The following is a 19,366-nucleotide window of genomic DNA, read 5'->3' as shown; positions in this document are numbered from 1 at the left end:
GAAGGCTGCTCAGTACTCTGATAGTTTTTTTCTGTAGAGAGCAGAGGACTGCTTCAGAGGCTTCCAGGGCAACCATGCTGTGGGTACAGCACCCCTTTTCAGGTCCTGAGTGAGGGGTGCACTGACCACCTTGCATTGAAATTGTTGCACTTCGTGATGATTTGCAGGACAACTCCTAGTTTGTCTTTTCAAGTGGGGCACTGGGTGTCAAACTGATCTGCTCTGTTTCTCAATTTGCTGTCTGACCAGTTCTGAGTTACGGAGTATTGGCATCCCGTAAACAACACTTAAGTCCTGTCATAATTGCACAAAAGCAAAAGTTGTCCCATTCTCTTAGTAATTCTGGATTTCTTTTCATTAAAAAATTAACAGGTATAGTCCACGTGGTTCCTATAACACACTCCAGTGCTGTACTGGGTTTGGCCGATGAGAGGCGAAGCCTTCTGTGATCTTGGCTGCGACTTGGACTTCAACAGCTGACAGAAATGCTCATTCTGGAGCTGTCTTTGAGCCTCCCCTGGGACCACCACACTGTCCAAAACCGAGTTCTTTACTAGGCCCATTCCTCATCCCAGTCTTGTGGCAGTGATGAGGCATCTCTGGTTAAAGCAGAGCCAGCACAGCTAGGGAGGTCTTGGGAACCTCTGGTCCCTGGGCCAAGCACCAGAAGGAGACCGGGTAGAAGTCATTGTGGCATTGCTGTGGTGTAGCTGGTCCTGCCTTAAATCTCTTCTTGAAGAGAGCCTCGGTGCTTTTGGGCTTGGGGTCGCTCCTTCGTGAGTTGCTGCTGGAGCTTAGTGTGCTACTGAAACCAGCTGTTGCTTCAGCTGTGTTGCCTGCTCTTGTCCTATGAAGTGCATTAACAAATCTTTCCCTGTTTCTTTCCATAAAATGTTGTTGTTTGTTTGTTTTTTGCTAATCTAAAACCTGCTGGCTGTGTAGCAGGTTATTTCTTCCAGGCTGGCCCTTTAAATTGCTTCCATGCCCTGTCTGCCTGGCTGTGAAATACCTCAGATGAACAAAAGCCTACACAACAAAACATCCTCCTCTCCCTAGGCGTCTCCCTGGGTGTGGTTTCCCACTGCTGCTCTGCAGTTTGGAGGCAGAGCCAAAACAGCTCAGCCTCATTCTTCCTGTGCTGGAAGTTATCATCGGACAGGCCTCTGCCGCCCCGCATCTCCTAGGAAGGAGGAGGCAGCCTGCATGCCGGCCGTCTTGCTTGAGTTTCTCCTCCTTGGCTGAGCACAATGGAGCCTGAAAGAAACGGCTCCAACACCAGGGAGGTTTGTCTAGGCACACAGCAGCACGCCCTGAGATTGCTGCCCGTTTTTGCATCCTTTCCCTTGGCTGCATCTCCTTCTGGCTGTGCCTCGGCTGGGGGCAGAGGCAGTGCCCAGGGGAGCCTCACCTCACAGCCTGCTCCCTGGGGGCGGCAGCGGGGAGCTCGTGGGGACCCAGCGAAGGGGAACCCGGCTGCGGAGGCCGTGGCATGCTCCTACTCTTCTGTGGGTTGAAGGTGCATTGGTTGGGCTGTGGCCCTGTGTTATGCCCTGTTGTCTCTGCCAGGTAAGCCTGGATTGATGTACATCCAAATCTCCCAGAGCACAGGAGGCTGGTCCTGAAGACTTGTTTTTTCTCCAGCATGATGGAATTGTTATACCTTGTTATATTCTTGCTTCATTCTGGTTCGTCAGACATGTCTCAGTGCTTAAGGTGGTCAAAAAGCAATTTTTTGCTGTGCCCCTTTCTTTTTCCGTGCACCTTAGCTACACAATGTTCTAGGAGTTGGGCAGCTGCACTGGAAAATAGCACTTTATATTCTCTGTACAGACTCTCCTTGGTCTGTGCTCCTGACCTGCCATCACAAAGTCAACTATGCACATTTATTAACTGTCAAAGAAGTTGGAAGCTATATTAATAACAAGCTTAGGAAGGGTGGGGTGGAGAACTAGAGAGGGCAAATAGAAGTGCAGGAGAGCCAGCAGCCGGCTGGCTGGATCCTTAGGCCTGTTTACTTGGCAGCCTTCCTCCTGTAAGGAGGTCAGAGCTATTGCATCTCAGGTTGCCAGAGAGAGACTGCAGGAGGAGGAATGTGCTCATGGATGTCATTGTGTTGATCCACTGCAGCCAGCTTTTAGTTAGCTTTTGCGTACGCACATTTCAAAGGCAGGTTCAGTTGTCCTCTCATTGCAGGTGTTCTCTTATCAGAAATATATGTAATTTGTAGCCATTGCTTCTCTATAAGACCCTCTTGGTAGGAGCAGGAGGTGAGGCAGAACCTCCAATTGTGGCTTTACCATTAAGGCACTTCGCATGACATCTCTGGTCCCTCTCCCTTCCCCAAAACTTGTCTGGAGCTCTGTTCGTTTGGTTTAATATAACAGATGTAAGCTTAGAACTGTTGATTACATGGTATGGACAAGCAATCACAATTTTTATTGAAAGATCAAGTCATTTAATTTATCTTTTCCCCTAAGGACTATTTCACTTTAGCTTACAGGCTAGTAGCTGTTTCAGTGCAGTTTCTATGATGCCCCTCAGCGGCCCGGCCGGCAGCTCCCACCTGGCATTGCCAGTTTGCTGCAGCGCTGGGCTGGAGCGCTGTCAAAGTAAACAGGGATGCAGCCGAGGGCATTCGGGTTGTCTGGGACTTCCTGCCAAGTTAGGGTCGTGGCTAGGGTCACCATGTTAAGGTTTGTCCGCTCTTCTCCATGCACAGACAGCGAGGCCTTCAGCCAAAGAAGAGCCAGGAGTCTGACAGCCTTCAGGAAGTGGGAGTGTCTTGTGTTGTGCCTGGTTGGTTTTTTTTTTGACTGACACAGAGCTGGCTTCCAAAGCTCTGCTCTGTTCCTTGCAAGCTGGGTCATGAGAGAGTAGGGACCAGAAAAACTCCTTTCTGAGGGTAACTGATTTTTCAGTGGAACTCTATTCTGCACAAACACTTGAAAAATACTAAAAAGGACTCCATTTTGTTCCAGTGAAGTAAAAGGTAAATATCGCTGTAGGCAATTGCCCTATATTTTCCCATTCTTTTGGTGAAGGTCAACACCCAGATAGCTCTAGAACATGATAATACTAAATATTGTCCTTTGAAGTCTCAGTGACCGTTCGGCTTACTGGGTAGAAGGAAGTTTCTCTGGAAGTTTCTCTGGAAGCCTCCTGACACTGGTGAAAGACGTAAGCCTTCGCTTCTGCCAGGCTGTGAGGCAAGATGTTCCAGGTGCACTTCTTCAGATTAAGGATCCAGCATACTCATGGATGAATACTTTCAGCTGGATTCTTCAGAGGTATTTGGAACATGCACCTTTGCTCTGCTGCTTAAGGATGAAGGGCCAAATGCAGAGGCTTTTAACAAATTACAAGGCTGTTCAAAGTCTGAGTGCTCCTTTGAAACAAGGTCCCATCTCTGGTATGTCACTAAAAATCTGCCAGAGTAGGTGTCAATCCATAAATATGGAGATAATGGTTTTTTGAGCATATTTTCACTTCCTTGCCTCTTCCGTTATGACTGTGAAGCAACTGATTTGTGTTAAAGCTGAAGTGTGTATCAGAATAAATGTTATCTTGACAGTGAGAGCGTACGTAAAGAAGGGCCTTCTGTAGTTCCAAAGGGACTGAGCTGGCCTCTGGAGCTTGTTTGACTCTAACCCCAGTTGATTTCACCTACTTGATTTTATTGTACTTACAAATACAAGCGTCCTTTGTGATATATGTCGTGAGCATACTGTTATTCCAGCCTACCCCCTTTTTAAACTGAATTAGCTCACCCCCATCAGTAGGTTTAAGAATGTGAGCTGTAGAAGTTGAGGGGCTGCTGGCCTGCTGACAACCCCATACCTCAGAAAACTATGGGCATGCCAACTGGTTGTTGCAAATAACCCCATGTGCGGTCAGTGCCCACAGGTGCACAAACACGTGTTTCTTGTCTTGTAAAGCCCTGGCGACAGCGAGATCACTATTCTGGTCACTGTCCAGAATAGGGTCCCCAGTTCTGCTGCTCGTTGTTCACTTCCAGTTTCAAAGGGACCAGCTGCATTTGCTTTTGGATAGTCAAACATCAGAACAAGTCTGCAAAGTCAGGCTAACAGATGTTAGATTTGTCTAAAACTTGTAAGATGGCACTTGTATTTTACTTCACAGGAATATTTTCATTGGGCCTAGGGTTTTTAAGAGGTACCTTCTGGGTGTGCTTTATCGGGCCATGTTACCCTACACAGCAATGCAGCCTTTTTCCAAAATGGGTGCAAGAAGCTACTACCTGGGATGTACATATTGGGAAATGATAGATGCAGGAATGGAGCTGGGGTGAAAAACTTCAGAGCAGAGGAGATGAGCTGGTCCCCCAGAGTTCTTTTTCCAGGTGAGTTGTTTGCATGGAAGAAGGACACTCTCAAATGCCTAATAACTCACCAGGCTGCCTTTACCTGGCTTGAGATAGACCCCACAGGAGATTCAGAAAGTGTTTTTTAAAAGCAGTGGATGTTGGTTTAGGGCTGCACAGGCTGAAAACTCTGGTAATTTTCTTTTTGACTTAATTAGGAGCAGAAAACAGGGTGACAGGGTTTTAGAAAACACCCAGTTGATGTTTCATGAGACAGTTTTGGATGCTGAGTTGCACCTCTTCTGGCCACCTGGTGCCTTAGGGTGGCTTGTCAGAACGAGTGAAGCTATATGTAACCTGTGGGCCTCACTCAAGTAGCCATGGGCTAGCTTGTGATGTACCTAGCTGAGCTGAACTGTACTCTTACAAAATGACTAAATGGCGTTTGGCCCTGACTTAATTTGTGGAAAGAGTGTTCAAGGAAAACTGTAAATCCACAAGGAAAGAGGTTGAGTGCTCTGTTTTGCTAGAAAACTAAATAGGGATATGGCATTCTTTAACCCATGGATGAGCCCTTGCATTATGTGGAGTTTTATCAGCACAATCTTTACCCGTGCTTTGTGTCTGTGTGTAACTTGATGTGAACTGTGCCACTGTCACGTGTGTCTGGCTCCCTGTACGTTTTCCCTTTCAGAGATGTGGAAGGATGTTGCTTGCTGCAAGTGAGCTGAGTGGCTGATAAGCAGAGTGCTCCCCGCCTCGCTCCCCAGAGCAGCCTGACAAAATGCCTTCTGCTTCCACATTCTTCAAGTGATGAGGGGAAGAGGAAGGGCAGTCCCAGAAGGGATTTGGTGCTTACTCCACCCTGAAGTGTAATGTGTGGTAGTGCTCTGTTTGGCTTGATTGTGCATTCCTCTTCACTAACTTCTTTCAAAAAACTGTCACTACCTAAAACGTCTCATTTTTTTCTGGTTTAGTCTTTTTGTGGTTTGCATACAGTTGGCAGAGGGTCATGGGCTTCCCTAGAGGGCAGCTCAGAGACCAAGTCTCATGTGACCTGCTCTGCAGGGAATTGAGGGAGCGCTGAGGGTCTCCACCCTGCGACTCCTACCAAGTGTCTGGGCTGAGGCGACACCAATCTCGGGCCTCCCTGCAGGCTGAAATTGTAGCCTACAGCACAGAGAGAATCCACGATCATGGAGACTAGAAGATTTTAATGGTCCTTGCTGGAATAGAATATTTTGAAATAGAAATTGGGTGCGAGTCTATCGAATAACTTCCTTTCAGTTGTTATTGCTTGCTCAGTGCTCCTGGCCGGGCGCTTGGCTGCGAGCGCTGCATTCGCCGAATCTTTGCGCTTTGCAGTCCTTGTGCTGTGCATTACACTTGTTGGTCACAGGTGCGTAACAGTGGCCCCTGCTGAAAGCACTTGGGTTGCCAGCACACAGTGAGCTGTATTTTTGTTTATGGTGAACAGTGTGAACACTTTTTGAAGTTGTTTGAATGCTCAAGTAATGAGTACCAGTCTCCCAGCTAGTGTTGCATCCCAGGGACTTCCAGGGACATCCCAGGGACCAGAGGAAAAATGAGAGCTTGTAAACCGCTCTGAACTGCCAGTTTGATGGCTTTCAAATGATGGGTTATTTGAGATGTGGGAAGTAGATCTCACTCATGTGAAGGACAGGCTGCATGATTGTAATGACCTTTGCGCACTTTTCCAGCCTGTATTGGGAATAAAGAGTCTTCAGTCTTGCTATGTTTGCGCATTCCTGAAGTGTCTGTGCCCTACACGCTGATTGTGGCATTTGACTCCTCAGTAGCACAGCCTGTCCACCCCTTTCTTGTGACCTTTTTGGGGTTCTTTCAGCTCTCAGCCTCCACATCCCAGAGTGTGCACAGCCAGAGGAGGCAGCACCAGTCAGTGGGTTGACTCAGGGAGCAGGCGGGAAAGCAGAGACAAAATTTGTAAAGCACTTTTGGGTTGGAAAATGCAGCAACACTGTGGTTCTGTTTGTCGATGGAAAGATGAGACTTGGAGCCAGACCCTGCATGCAAGAGACAGAGGATGTTTTAGGGTTATTAAAGCATTGCCACGTTAGTACCTTTATTATTTTACAATTGGATTAGCAGCAGTTGAACGACCAAGCCAAAATGTAAGCAGTTGTGTTGCTCATACCATGCTGTCCAGATGGGAGGTTGCTCTCCCCTGTGTGCTGCAGCTCATGTAACACGAAGTAGTTGTCTCTGGGCCGAGTATGAGGGCAGGATGCACACTGAGACATGTTTTCCAGTCTTCCAAAGGTTTACACAAATAACTTTTTTGGCTTATGTGTTCTGTAGAGTTCCAAGCTTCTGACTCTTTATTTTTTAAATACTTGCAGGATTTGCTTTGCCGGGGGTGGGGTGGGGTGTTGAACATGTGTCATTTTGCACCCAGCCACAAGCTCCTCCTAAGGGGTCCCTGTATCAGGCTGGCCAGTTCTCCTCTCTGTAGAAGTCAAGGTGAGAGTCTTACCTGGCTGGGGAGATGAGATGCATCTGATTCTCAAGAGTTCAGAGGACTTCCCAGATCCTCCAGCATAAATATGGGATTCAAAATGACATTTTAGAAACATGTGCTCCCTGTTGAGCTGCTGTTAGGAGGGAGATGAATATTACTCAGAATAAACCCAAACTCCAATTACATCTCAACTATATTTTCTTCCTTTTAATAATAATAAGTACTTTAAGTGAATTTGTTGCTTAGGAGCTGGACTGATTGCCTAGTGTGAGTCATCAGTAGAAGAGCAGTACAGACCGCGAGTGGAAGCATCTGGCAGTGGTCCTGGACAAAGGGTAACTGATTTGATCCTCTGTTTGCCCAGCCTTAGTTTTGGAGAGGACTACAAGAATGGAGGCAGCAAGAGGAGAGAGCCCTTGGCTTCACTGCAGTGGTTGTGCTTATAGTTGTTTCTGGCCCCATGTGGTCTAGGAACCTCGAGTTGCAAGTGTCCGTGTTCAGTTTTCAGCCCTCCCAGCCATTCAGTCAGGTGCAGTTCACGTTAGCTCTCAGGGAAACTGTGATCAGTTGAACTGTGCGTTAGCTAAGGGATAGGCTATTTACAGAAGTAATGAGACCATTTGGGATTGTTATTCAAATTTTGCTTAATCATAACATCGTAAAACCTCTTGACAATCCTTAGGTAGTAAGAGTAACATGAAGCTAACAACGGGTTAGAACATTGAACAGGAGAATAGTAACTTGAAAAAATAATGTTTACTTTAAATATAAATGCAACTATTAAGAAGTAATTCCAGATGTTTGGTTATGGCAGGATTTTAGTGATTATAGTCTTAGCCTATTTGTGAATTACATTATTGCATTTGAAAGTAGCCAATGAATTTTTTAAAAATGAATTCATTCTTCAGGTGGTCTGAGTAAAACTGTTTATTTTTTATTATCTGAGAAACAAATGGAGCAGAATCTGGTTTATTTATGAAAGTAAATACAAAAGGTCTGACCCCTGGATATTGCCTTTGAAAACTGAGAAAATGCTTTTCCGGGTAGCTGATTCTTTCTTGAAGCCATTTATTCTTTTTGAAGATAACGCCAACCTCTCCACCCCCAAATTATGCAATATATTTTAAAGAATGCTTTGAAATGGTTTCATCTCTGTATTCTCATGAGGTCTTCTGCTATTGTATCCGCTCTGCAGAAGGCAATAATGTGTTACGTTTTACCAATGAAGACAGAAGGTTTCAAAGTTACAAAACCTTTTTTTACCCATACTGACAAGTCTGTCCTGAGTATTTTGGGGATGGGAGCAATAGCCTGCTACTTTCTTGTTCACCGCGGTGCTTGCTTGTTCCTGTAATTGCCTGCTAGTGACTCCCAGGCCTCACTGCATTCAGTGTGGGCATGGAAGTTTAGGAGGATGTGGACTGGGTGAGAAACCCCAGTGCCCGTTTTCTGTTTTTAAGCCCTGTCTAAAGGGCACTTAGAGTCTACATGCGAATTGTAATGAAGCTGGGACCAGCCACTCTAAAATGTCTCGTTATCAGTATGCTTGTTGTCTTCATGTTCTGAGAACGAGTTGGTTTGAAGCCCTCTCTATTAAGACTGCTCAGGATGCTGACAGCTGAAATTCATGTTACATCTGGCTCTCCACAAGAAAACATTGTTCCTTTATTAGATTGCTGTTTCAGCTTAAAGCCCAGGATGATTAAATTGCAAAGGTTGTTTTCCTGCTGGAGCACAGGCTTTCTTCTGTCTGAGTGCTTTTTGCCTGTGCTTCATCCTCTGTAGTGATTTCTTGCAAGGGTGGCAGTGGGCGCTTTGCGCATGAGTGGAGCGTGCTGCAGTAAGCGAGTGGTGAACAATGCAGCCCCCTCCTGCTCCGTGCTGACTGCGCAGTTAGGAAAACAAGTCCGTGCTCACAAAGGACTTGTCGAGATCATCAAGCAGTGGAAGTCCGACCAAATAAAATTACGGTAGTGAGCAGCAGTTCAGTGCAAATAATGTGTCAGGCTTAAAATAAATATGTATGTGTTACTTGTATGCATTTGTTATATACATACAGCTTTTTCACCTATGTCTTTCAAATGCAGGGCTAATTTTGTGGGTGGCCGATCACACCTGAGGTTACTAATAGTGAGCTCAGCTACATCAAGAGCTCCAGGAAAAACTGTCAAGCATTTCTCCCTTACTCTCTGGGCAGTTGCAGGCAGTGGTGCTGTTTCCATTTGTCAAATAGGGATATCCATAACTTAGAAACAAGACTTGCAATTCTAGCACAGCCCATCTGCAGGAGCAGCACTTCTGCAGTGAGAAGCAGGGAGGTTTCTACCAGAGTTGCTGGTTCTCTCCCCACGCTGCTCCCCGAGGCACTGGGGCTTGGGCTGGACAGGAGCTGCAGCAGGGCCTTAGGAAGAATGGTTTTCAGCATGGGCTTAAGGCTGTGACTGCATGTTATGCAGTTGGCTCTTACTATGGAAGAGGGCACAGTAGTTTATCTACAGTTAGGATTCAGTTGTGGTATCATCATCTCATCCTAGCAGTGCTTTGCTGCAAGGTAGTTATTTTTATCACTGCAGTGTGTCTCTTACCTCTCGTGGCTGTGGCTGTGTTGTTGTGTTGGCATCCTAGAAAAGAGGGTTTGGTGTCAGCCAGTGAAACAGGCATCTCTTTTAATTTCAACAGCTTTACAGGACCAAAACAAAGGTGCACATTTTCTAGCCCTATAGGTTTAAGCTAACAGGCCCATTTCATGCCCGTTCAATTTTATCTGGGATAGATATTGCTTGTGTAATGCTCAAGAAGGGGAAGGGAAGAAATAAAGCACAAGTTACAGTTGAATTTAGTCTGGATCCAGTTATGTGTAGACCTGAACACAGGTGATACAGAAATAAATGAAATTTGATGGCTTGCAGCATCTATACTAAACAAGCATATGGCTGCATCCAGTTTTTAGGGTTATTGCTTTTATTTTTGTAGTATGAGCCACTGCTTTTCCAGCAGCACATTTCCTCTTCTATTGGGCGATTATGAATGCAGACAGATGAGAAGATTGAACCTGATGCTATGTAACAGTCAAATTCTACTTGTTGTTTATAGCAGGGTTACTCTGTGGATTTGATTGGAATTAACCCTGATTTTTGCCTCTGTACAGGAATCAATGGGAGGCTTTTGTCCAGGCTTGAGACTAGATCAGGATCAGCCTGTGACTGCTGTGCAGAAATGCTCCTTGCTATGTGCTGCTGAGTTCTAGTCCTTGCCCCTTTCCTTGCATATCGTTTTGATTATCGGTAGTGGCAGAAGCCCTTTGGGGTTGTTCAGCCTCAGAAGCGCCCGTTGTCAGAGCTCCTCCTGGAGGATGTCAGCCCGGGCACGGGAGGTGAAGGAGGATCATTTCAAAGACCTTTCCCAGAGCAGGTTTTTCCATATTCTATCATTTAACTGGCAGCTTACTATAGCTAAAGCGATTTCTTCCCACCTTCTGTAAAGGTTGAATAGCTCACAAGCAGGCTTCAGCAGCAGCTGCTTATCTGACAGCCGTGGATGGGGCCTGTTTGCCATTTCTGTGCAAAGTGAAGGGATTACTTAGCAAGTAAATACAGGAAGAAACTTCGCATACTTGGTAGGGAACAGGAGAAAATCAACCTGGCCTTTTATCCTAGGGCTGTCTGGAAAAGTCATGCCTCTGAGCAGGGGCAGTAAGTATGTTTTTTTCTCTGTGAGCTGGATTTATGTCAGCTGCAGAATATCAGCAGTTTTTGGAACGAGTCTGGGCCTGGGAAAGCCATCCGTGTAACCGCCCCACGGTGTACGGCAGGCGTTGTCGCAGCCCGCAGCGGGGCAGCTGAGGCAAGCGCTGTTCCCCTGGGTCAGCAGGTGGCACCAAGTGGCCGGCTGCAGGACCTGCCTGCGGGCCTGGTGCCCTGCAGCTGCGCCCTCGCTGGGGACCCCAGTGAGCTCCAGGCGCCCCTTTATCCACTGGGGCGTCCATCTCGTCGGGGTGAGCTCGGGAAGTGGGGACACGTCGTTGTGCGCAGCCCACGCGAGGGTTATGGGCTCTCAGGGGAAGTGCTGGGCTGGCTCTGCAGCTGGTGCTGGGCTGAAAGGCACGGCGCTTGCCAAGGAGCCCTGTGCTCTGACCTGTTACCTGTTTCCCTATTTTTGTCATCACAGGGACAACTTCAGGAGAGAGAGCAGAAGGAAAGAAACAGCAGCCATTTATAACCTCTCTCCTCTTCCCGTAGAGGAGGTGTTAGGCTCTTTTATACTTACCCTGCAGATAAGTGCATGCAAATTCTAATTAGAAACCAGTATGCATATGCTACCGGTGTCCTGCTGCGTGAAGAGGAGACCCTCAAGTAACAAGTTGCGTTGGTGGGCTACCACTTTGTTGCTAGGGAGAGTTCAGAGCGATGCACCAGTTGGCGTATTTAGCTGGATGAGCTCATCAAAATATTCCCAGGACCAGTCACACAGTCAGTGTGTGTGTGGAAAAAAAAAGAAACGTTTCTTCAGATCTATGTTAAAAGGTTTCTGCTGGTCAAACACTTCTGTGACTTCTTAAGAGTTTACATTTTTTCATCAGAATTTGCACCATTTTTTAAAGGTGTCAAGGCTTTCTTTGCCCTTCAGGTTTTTCTTAGCTGTCTTACCATGGGTCCATATGCTTTAGTCAACATTCAGAGATCTACTTAACAGACAGACTGCTTTTGAAAACAACCATTATGGAAGTGTTTTACTGCACCATTTCATTTTCATCCTGTAGAGTTAAGCGTGACAATTCTGCATATGTGTATGCAGCAAAACATTGGTATTTAAGTTTTGTTTTTGTAAAGTCCGTTTTTTTCCTCTTATTTTAAGAGGACATTGAGCATTCATTTGCTTTCTCAAAGGGCTGTTTGGTATCTAATCTGTTCTTGAGCTTGCACCTGGGCTTTTACTCAGTCACTGATTTTTTTAAAAGTCTTGAGCCGTAACTTTACTACTTCCTTCCAATATATGTATGTTGTTTAAACCCACCATGTTACGTATTTTTTTCAGAGGATTTTAAGAAGAGTCTGATGCTGAGAATAGATTAAGAAGAATCAGGATGACGACAACAGTAGCGACAGATTACGACAATATTGAAATCCAACAGCAGTACAGCGATGTCAACAACCGCTGGGATGTTGATGACTGGGACAATGAAAATAGTTCTGCTCGCCTGTTTGAGCGATCCCGTATCAAGGCCCTAGCTGGTAAGTACCTTCACACAGGCAAAACACTGGGACTGCATGTAGGTGGTAGCATGGGATACTGTCTGTCTTCAGTGCCTTCACCCTGTCAGTCAACTGGAGCTGAAATTTTCCTGAGGTCAAATGCAGTTTGACTGAACACTTTTTGAGATTTGTTCCTCCATTGACATCAGTGGGACATGATGATCGCACAGTGCTTTGCAGGATGTGCTTATATATGACATTTCACAAAACCTGATGGCTCAGCTTAACTTTGAAGACTTTGTTGGTGTAAGCACAGGAGGGCAGACATTTCATCCGTATTTTATTTTTTCTTAATTATAAAGTTGTACTGACTCTCTTTCTCCCTCCTTTTTTGCATGTGTGCGTATGAGGGTGAAAATGTGTTTTACTGTTATCCCTCAGTGATACCTTAGGTATAAAAACAACACAGATACAGGTATCCTTTAATTACATTTTCATCTGCTTGGGTTAAAATACTACACTGACATGTTGGAAAGACAGTGGTACAGAGAAGCTACAGAGGTTAACATTTTGAATCAGAGACTTAGATCTTGACTGTGGTTGAAAAATTATTTCAGATGCAGATTCTTGAAAGAGCATCTGCTCAGGCAGAACCTTCTGGAAACTTGATCACAGCAAAGGAATTTCTTTGGAGAGTATCCCAGTTCTTTGGGGTATATAACCAAAGCTGCTTTAAATTGATTTCCTTTCAATATAAAGAACAAGATAACGAACTCTTAAGCAAGTAAGACCAAAAACAAGATTCTCGTTTTAAGCTATTGAGACCGACCGATTTCAGTGATGTTGCATGGAAGTAGCTGCAGGTAAATTATAGGCTTCCTAGGCATTCCAGTGCTGCTTAGCCCTAGAATTGGCTGCACAGTATAAATATTAGTCACTGGAGAGCAAGAAAAAATGTTTTTAAAAAAACAACTAAAACCTCTTTCAAATTATAATTGTCTATTTAGTCAGTTGAAGGACACTTGCTGCAGGTTAAAATATATACGTTAAAGAACTTGAAATTTTTCAAATGAATTCACACTAACTTACTTGAATCTGTGGAAAAGGGGGTGCTAGAAAATGTGTTTAATCTGTTGCCAAAACTACCCTGCTAGATTATACTGGCTGGCAAGTGCAGTATATGTAATTGAAAGTATAAAATTCCTAATGTTCTCTGAAAATACACATGGATAATGAGCTGCTCGTTTTTTATCCTGGGTGGGTTCTTTGTAGAAGGTATTGGTATCCTTTCAGCCACACCGTTTTGACTGCAGTGATACGACAGAGTTAACACTAACTTTCTGTGGCCACAGCTGACAACCTTGCTCTGCTTGCATACGTTAATATAACCTTCTGGGTGTCAAAATTCCTGATGGAGAAGGTAGCAGTAACTATTCCATTTTCCTATTACCTTTCCAAATAGATTACTTGAAATGTTACTTCTAGCCAACAATATTGATTGTGTTCAGAAGGTGCGTGTGTTTTGTTATATGATAAATATGCCTTTCTCATGCAAGAGATTTCTGGCACCTTTAAAATGAGTTTTTTTAATATTTCACTGTAGAAATAAATTCAGAATTCTAAATTACTTGAGCGACACACATGATTTATCGGTCTCATCAGATATTAACCATTTTGGTTGTGTTCACATTGTTTTGATTGGTGATGATGTTAGTTTCCAGATTTGTAAAAAATCAGAAGGGTAAAATTCTGCTTCAAAATATCTTCATTTGGAGGTGTTCAGAATATCTCAGCAGTCCTGTAATGGAGGAATTGGTAGATGGAGAAAGTTAGTATTTAGTAAATAATGCAGAAACTACAGATTTTTCTGAAGTAGCAGAGCTTCTGCAGTACATGCTGTCTTCTGCTGAGTTACACTCTCATCAGCAGAGAAATTAAATTTGAGTAGGTCTGCTTTTGCTTAAAACATTTTCCTATTGCATATTAAAGGTTGAACATTAACCAAATTTGTTTATGCAGCAAGGAGATTATGTCATGTCCTCTCAGCTCTGAGGCATTGCCCTGCAAAGCAATTTTTATGCATTCTGTAAATGATTTCCTGACTCTCATGGTACCATGCCCACATTCCTGACCTCTGAACAAAATGCCTCAGTAGCGTGGGACATACTGTAAGCATGGAAAACGGCTCAAAATATGTGAGCTTTCCACTATTGGAATTTTAGTTACGGGGACAGTTTTAAACCCAACATTTTATAACAAGTTGAAGCAGGTTTATTAAATTTACTGTACTGAGACAAAGGTATCATCTGCTTAATCTGTGATTCCGATGAGAATGACTGAGGTGCAGCCTACCCTTTCTCCTCTTAATGCCGCTGTGGGAATGCATTAGATGCAGAACACCTTTATGTGCCAGGCTCAGGGCAGGATCAGGTTTGGAGCCAAGTAGCAGGGGGATGAAATAGTTCATGCAGGTGTGCAGAGAGCAGATCGTGTCACCCTTATGAGGCAGGTAACCGTATCGGCTTAATGCAACTGCTCGCAGAAATGGGGGGGTGAGTTAGGTCTTGATGCCTTTAGAAGACCTGTTAATTATACAGCAGCTCATCACAGAGTGCATTTGCATTACAGGTGAAATGCCTGACCTAGAACAGGGCTGTGCGAAGTGGGGTCAGAAGTAGCTGGTCAGATACATATGTTGGTAGGTTGGTATAAGCTAGTGCTAGACAAGAAAAATCTTGTCCTGAGTTTTTTAGTTTGATCTTGTTTGAGGGGGAAAAAATGCATTTTACTCCTGCCAGATTAGCAGACATAAACTATATTACCTTCCTTGGGTGTGGAACTGCTTTTAATACAAATCTCATTAGCAGGATTCAGGTCCCACGTCTCGCCTTCACTGCTCTCAGTTGTTCCACTTAATTTTACGGTAAGCGGAGCTTCACACCTGAGTAATGAATAATAAACATGAAACTCTTACTTCAAGGAGAAGTAATGCAAGGAAAGTTCTTGAATTATTTAGGTAGCCTAAAACAAATACCAATTTCAAAGCAAACCATTTTGCTGAAGATTTGATTCAGAGCCATATTTAAACATTGTCCCAGAGGATTATGTCTTTATTTTTTTTAAAGCATTTACGCACAATTATTTTAATTTGGTATGTTTCATACCTCTAATTTTCTACTGTTAGTGTTGATAATACTGTGTGCTGCCAAAACTTGGCTGAGCGTGAGCCACTGCTGCAGCACTGCTTGAAATCCTAATCATGATGCAGGGAGAGAGGAGCAAAGGGAGGTTTGTATTGCAAATCAAGGGTATAGTTAAAGACTGAGCCACAATACTCCCGGCACCGTTCAACATGTATTTTCTGATATGCTTCCTGGTGGGTAGCCTTTCCTTGCATCTCCCCAGAATGGCAGGGACTTCCAGGTTGTTTATAGCTAGGGAAATTGACTCTCAGCCTAGAGCTGGGATAGCGATAATTTCCGTTATTATGATCTATCAATCGAGACAGTCTTCTTCTGAGATATCCTCTAATTCAGCTTCCTGTCACAGGATCAAACATGATAATCACTGCCTGAAAGCCTGTGGCTGGTACTATGCACAAAGCCGGACTGGCTGATCTCAGGAGGCACTTCTGGGCTCTAAAATCCCAAATTTGAACGACTGCTCCATTGTTTCCTGGGTGAATGTCACCACTCTCCAAGGCAGAAATAGTCATGCACCATCTGCAGGGCCCAAATTCATTAAGGAGCAACCAGTCTGCTCTGACTTAGAAGGACAGTGGCTTGTTTTAGGCACCAGCATCTTCCCATGCCTCTGAGTCACAGGGCAGCCATTTTAGATTGGCCATCTTCGGACAACAGCATTTTTCTTTCCAGAGGTTCTAGATTAATCTCATCCCATGACTGCCTGGGGATGTCCAGCACTTTCAGTATGTTTTCCTTTCATTGAACAGACAAGGTAAATCAAAAGACTATCGATGTCTTGCAGTTTATGAAACACACTTGTATGTAGCATTATCTCCTTGTCCTAGTACTAAAGGTTTCAGAATAAACAGACCCAGCACTTGCCCCATCTGTAAGATGCAAACTGTTGTGGTCAGAAGGAGAAATGCCATCAGCATTTTATGCTGCCTGACTAATGGCTGGGTATTCAACATGAATCTTGCTGTTGGTGCAAGCATCTTCTGTCCACATCCTTCAACAACTTGTGAAGTGCCTCTACTGTGAAGTTCCATCTTGTGTTGATTCTAGTTTACTGTCATTCAAATGAAGCTTACTTCCTTTACCTTAAATGGAAAGAAAAGGCTACAGAGCAGGTAGGCAAGAAGTAGATTCTGTAGCCAGAGTCTGATATTCTGTTTCTAGAAAGAATCAGAATGGCCTCATCTTCCAGCAGGACGGTGAGATGTTTAAAGAGCAGTGCAGGAGGCTGTGGTCAGAATAATCTGTGATCAGAACATCATAATGGAGAAGAGCTCATTTATAGCAGGTATGAGACATAATAATAGAGAAGCACTAACGTCAGCACAGTGGCTGATAACAGATACTATCAAAGTGGTCTGTATATCATGAATACCAGAATGCTAATGATAGTTTCAGTTTAAACTGAAAAAAATGCCTGGGAACTCAGCTTTCAATCAGAATTCAGATTTGATGAAGGGATATGCAACCAGATTGGTTGTCATTCATGTTGAACTCACTCGCTCTGCAACTGATACAAGAAGAGGGTAACTGATCCCTGCTTTGTAAAGTAAGATACCCCACTGTAGGAAATCATCTTTCACCTGTCCTTGTTCTCCGTGGTTCTTTGGAAGGTCTTGCTGGAAGACCAGGTAACTCTACCTGTTCAGTAGAAGCCAAAAAGATATCGTGTTTGTGCAAAATTCTTCATTCACAAATCCTCAAGTGTCGCATTTCATCCATCAAGGACCATTAGCTAACAAGATTTGCTGTGCAGCGCCTTGGCTAACAGAGCTCTTATGAAAGCCTACAGAAGCAGTTCAGTTGTTCAGCAGAATTTTTCATGCTCCATCTGGGACTGTGACATTCAGACGTACCATGCTCGCCGGCTCAGCTGCTGTTTTCAGGTAGTATGAGAATTGTCACCTCCAAAACTTCGCCTTTCTTCAGCTAGCTAATTCAGTATTAAAAAATGCTTGGCCTAAGGTCATTCACTTCCCTGCTCATTTACGTTTTGCCCTTTTGTCCTCTGTGTTCACCTGAGTGACCAGAAGGTCTGTGACTCAGCTGTCTGGCATACGGATTGAAAATAGTTTCAAAGTTTATAAAATAACAGAGGCATATCTTCTTAGCACAGGGCAGATGAAACTCTGCATTCCATTTCCAGCTCCACCTAGGTGACTGAGCATAGGTCAGGACACTTGCTAGTGTCGTACTTCACCGTGTTTGTGGCCCTCCTACGGGAAAACAGGTAAAGAGACTGCACTGGTAGTGCAGCTTTCCTTAGTTGTCCCTCTTGGCCAGAGAAAAGAGGCTGGTAATTCATGCTAGTAAATTGGCTTCTCTAGAAGTAGAAAGGGAAAATCATTGAAATTGTTACTGAAGTTAGGGTACTGAAAAGTTTCCTCTTCAGTATAGAGCAGTGCCTGTTTCTTGAGGATAAAAAAGAAGAAAGTGTGCTGGGTACCGTATGTGGGGCTAATTAGCCCTTTTGGCCCTGGTACTTGAGCTGTTCCCATGAGAGCACCAGTACAGAAAGTCAGCAGAAAAACCGCCCCAGAAGCCAAAAGGAAGGTCCTGCTTGTAGGATTTTTGAGGTATAATGTACTTCCGGGTCTCTGTTGTCTAACTTCATTCTTTTAGCAAAGTTTTTACTGCTCCAACCAGAGTATACTGAAAGAAGAATTCTGCACAGTCAGAATGAAGTTTCAGGTCTCAAGTTAATTAAATGTTTATAAACATCCAATACCTGAGGTGTCTGGGACTTGAAAACCAGTTTTGTAATTTCAGTAACAAGTGTTTAAGGACAAAGAAATCTGCAGTGTATTAATGCTCGTAAATAGCGTGGAGGCAAATGGAGATCAAGTCTGAAGGGCATATGAAGGATTCACCTGACACTAAACAGAAATAAAAGCTTTCTGGCAGTGAAACTGCAGATGCATTTTCTCAGCATGGGCCTGGCAGTGCTGGCTGTAAGTCCATGGTTAGCAGCCAGAGGACCAGTGCAAACTTACTAAGGTGAGTATCTGATTTTGCTCAGATAGAAGCTGATGAAACTACTCCACCTAAAGCTTTTCCAAGTGTGGACCTCACCCAGTGCTTTCCTTCTGGATTTTATGTCTGGGACAGTTCCTCAGCTGTAGTTCCCAAGCTGCTGTACTTGACCAGAATCTGCAGGAGGCTCATGCTGAAAACAGGAGCATTGTTCTGCATGCTCTGTGCCACGTCAACATCAAGAGAGAAAAAGTGTGGCGGCAGCGAAGCTGCTGTCTTACGGCACGTCACCTGCAGTGCTGGCTGTGACTACGACGAATGCTGAACTTTTATCATAAAGCAAGGAAAGCTTCGCCCATCTGTCTCTGGTGATTAATGGATTTGCTTTTGAAGTTGCTGGTGAAGGAGCATTTCCAAAGCAAACGGCAAAAACCAAACAATAAATAATATATTGTTCTTAGCACGTTTGTTTTAAAGATCATTAGTAGATTGACTCCCCTCCAAAAAACATCGTTGTATGTCTTTGCTACATAAAAATGGCTTCCAGGTAAATGTGAACACCTTGTATTCAGTGATGTCCCAACAGAAATGTAATTTGAAGGGCCATTTGTATCTCATTGTCAAGGTAGCATGATTTTGGTAACAGTTAGGCATAGTTTGGAGTTTTGTCCTCTCTTTGGAAGCAGATGAATAATGTGCAAACAGCATGGAGGTGTTGGTCAGATCTTTGCAAACTGATCGGGTACCAGATCCGTGATCCTATGTAGCCTCCTGAGTATAGAGCCAAGCTTCTGAAAAAAGGAATGCTGAGGGTAATTTCTGAGTTATCTGCAATCATGCATGCTTGTCTGCTCAATGAATAGTATTTAGGATTGCATAGCAAGGGAGCGATGCAGGGAAGTGACGGCGGCCTTGTGAATAACTGGTCCAGCACGCGTTGCTCGGGTGGGACGCGGCAGGCTGCAGGATCAGATGCTGAGCTGCCCGTTGCAGGGACACGGCAAGGCACAGCTGCCACAGCCACACTGCGTGCAGAGTCTGGCAGCTGCGGTCATTTTACGTCTCTGATTAAATTCTTTCAAGATGAAGCAATATCGGGTTGGAGAACACACAGAGAGCCCAGCGTCTTAGCAGTGAATGGGGCTGTGTTGATGGATCTTCAGATCTTTGAATTCCTGTG

General features: G+C 44.4%; 1 protein-coding gene and 1 long non-coding RNA gene across 3 annotated transcripts in view; one reads left to right on the top strand and one right to left on the bottom strand.

Moving 5' to 3' along the window:
- The window catches only part of SPTBN1 (spectrin beta, non-erythrocytic 1), a 135,876-nt gene that overhangs the window by 28,367 nt on the left and 88,143 nt on the right, over positions 1–19,366 (top strand). For both annotated transcript variants that reach the window (XM_066995388.1, XM_048078951.2), the window contains exon 2: positions 11,856–12,052. In XM_066995388.1, coding sequence (XP_066851489.1) covers positions 11,905–12,052 — 148 coding nt within the window. In that variant the 5' untranslated portion in view covers positions 11,856–11,904. The remainder of the gene's footprint in view (positions 1–11,855; positions 12,053–19,366) is intronic.
- On the bottom strand, positions 13,691–16,432 carry LOC136790599 (uncharacterized). Its single transcript, XR_010830859.1, has 3 exons — positions 16,299–16,432; positions 14,836–14,954; positions 13,691–13,811 (listed from the first exon to the last, which is right to left on the bottom strand). It is a non-coding gene; the product is annotated as an uncharacterized lncRNA (long non-coding RNA).

This window comes from Anser cygnoides, chromosome 3 (genome assembly GCF_040182565.1).
Source record: "Anser cygnoides isolate HZ-2024a breed goose chromosome 3, Taihu_goose_T2T_genome, whole genome shotgun sequence".
Lineage (NCBI taxonomy): Eukaryota > Metazoa > Chordata > Aves > Anseriformes > Anatidae > Anser > Anser cygnoides.
This window is presented reverse-complemented; position numbering and strand designations above follow the sequence as displayed.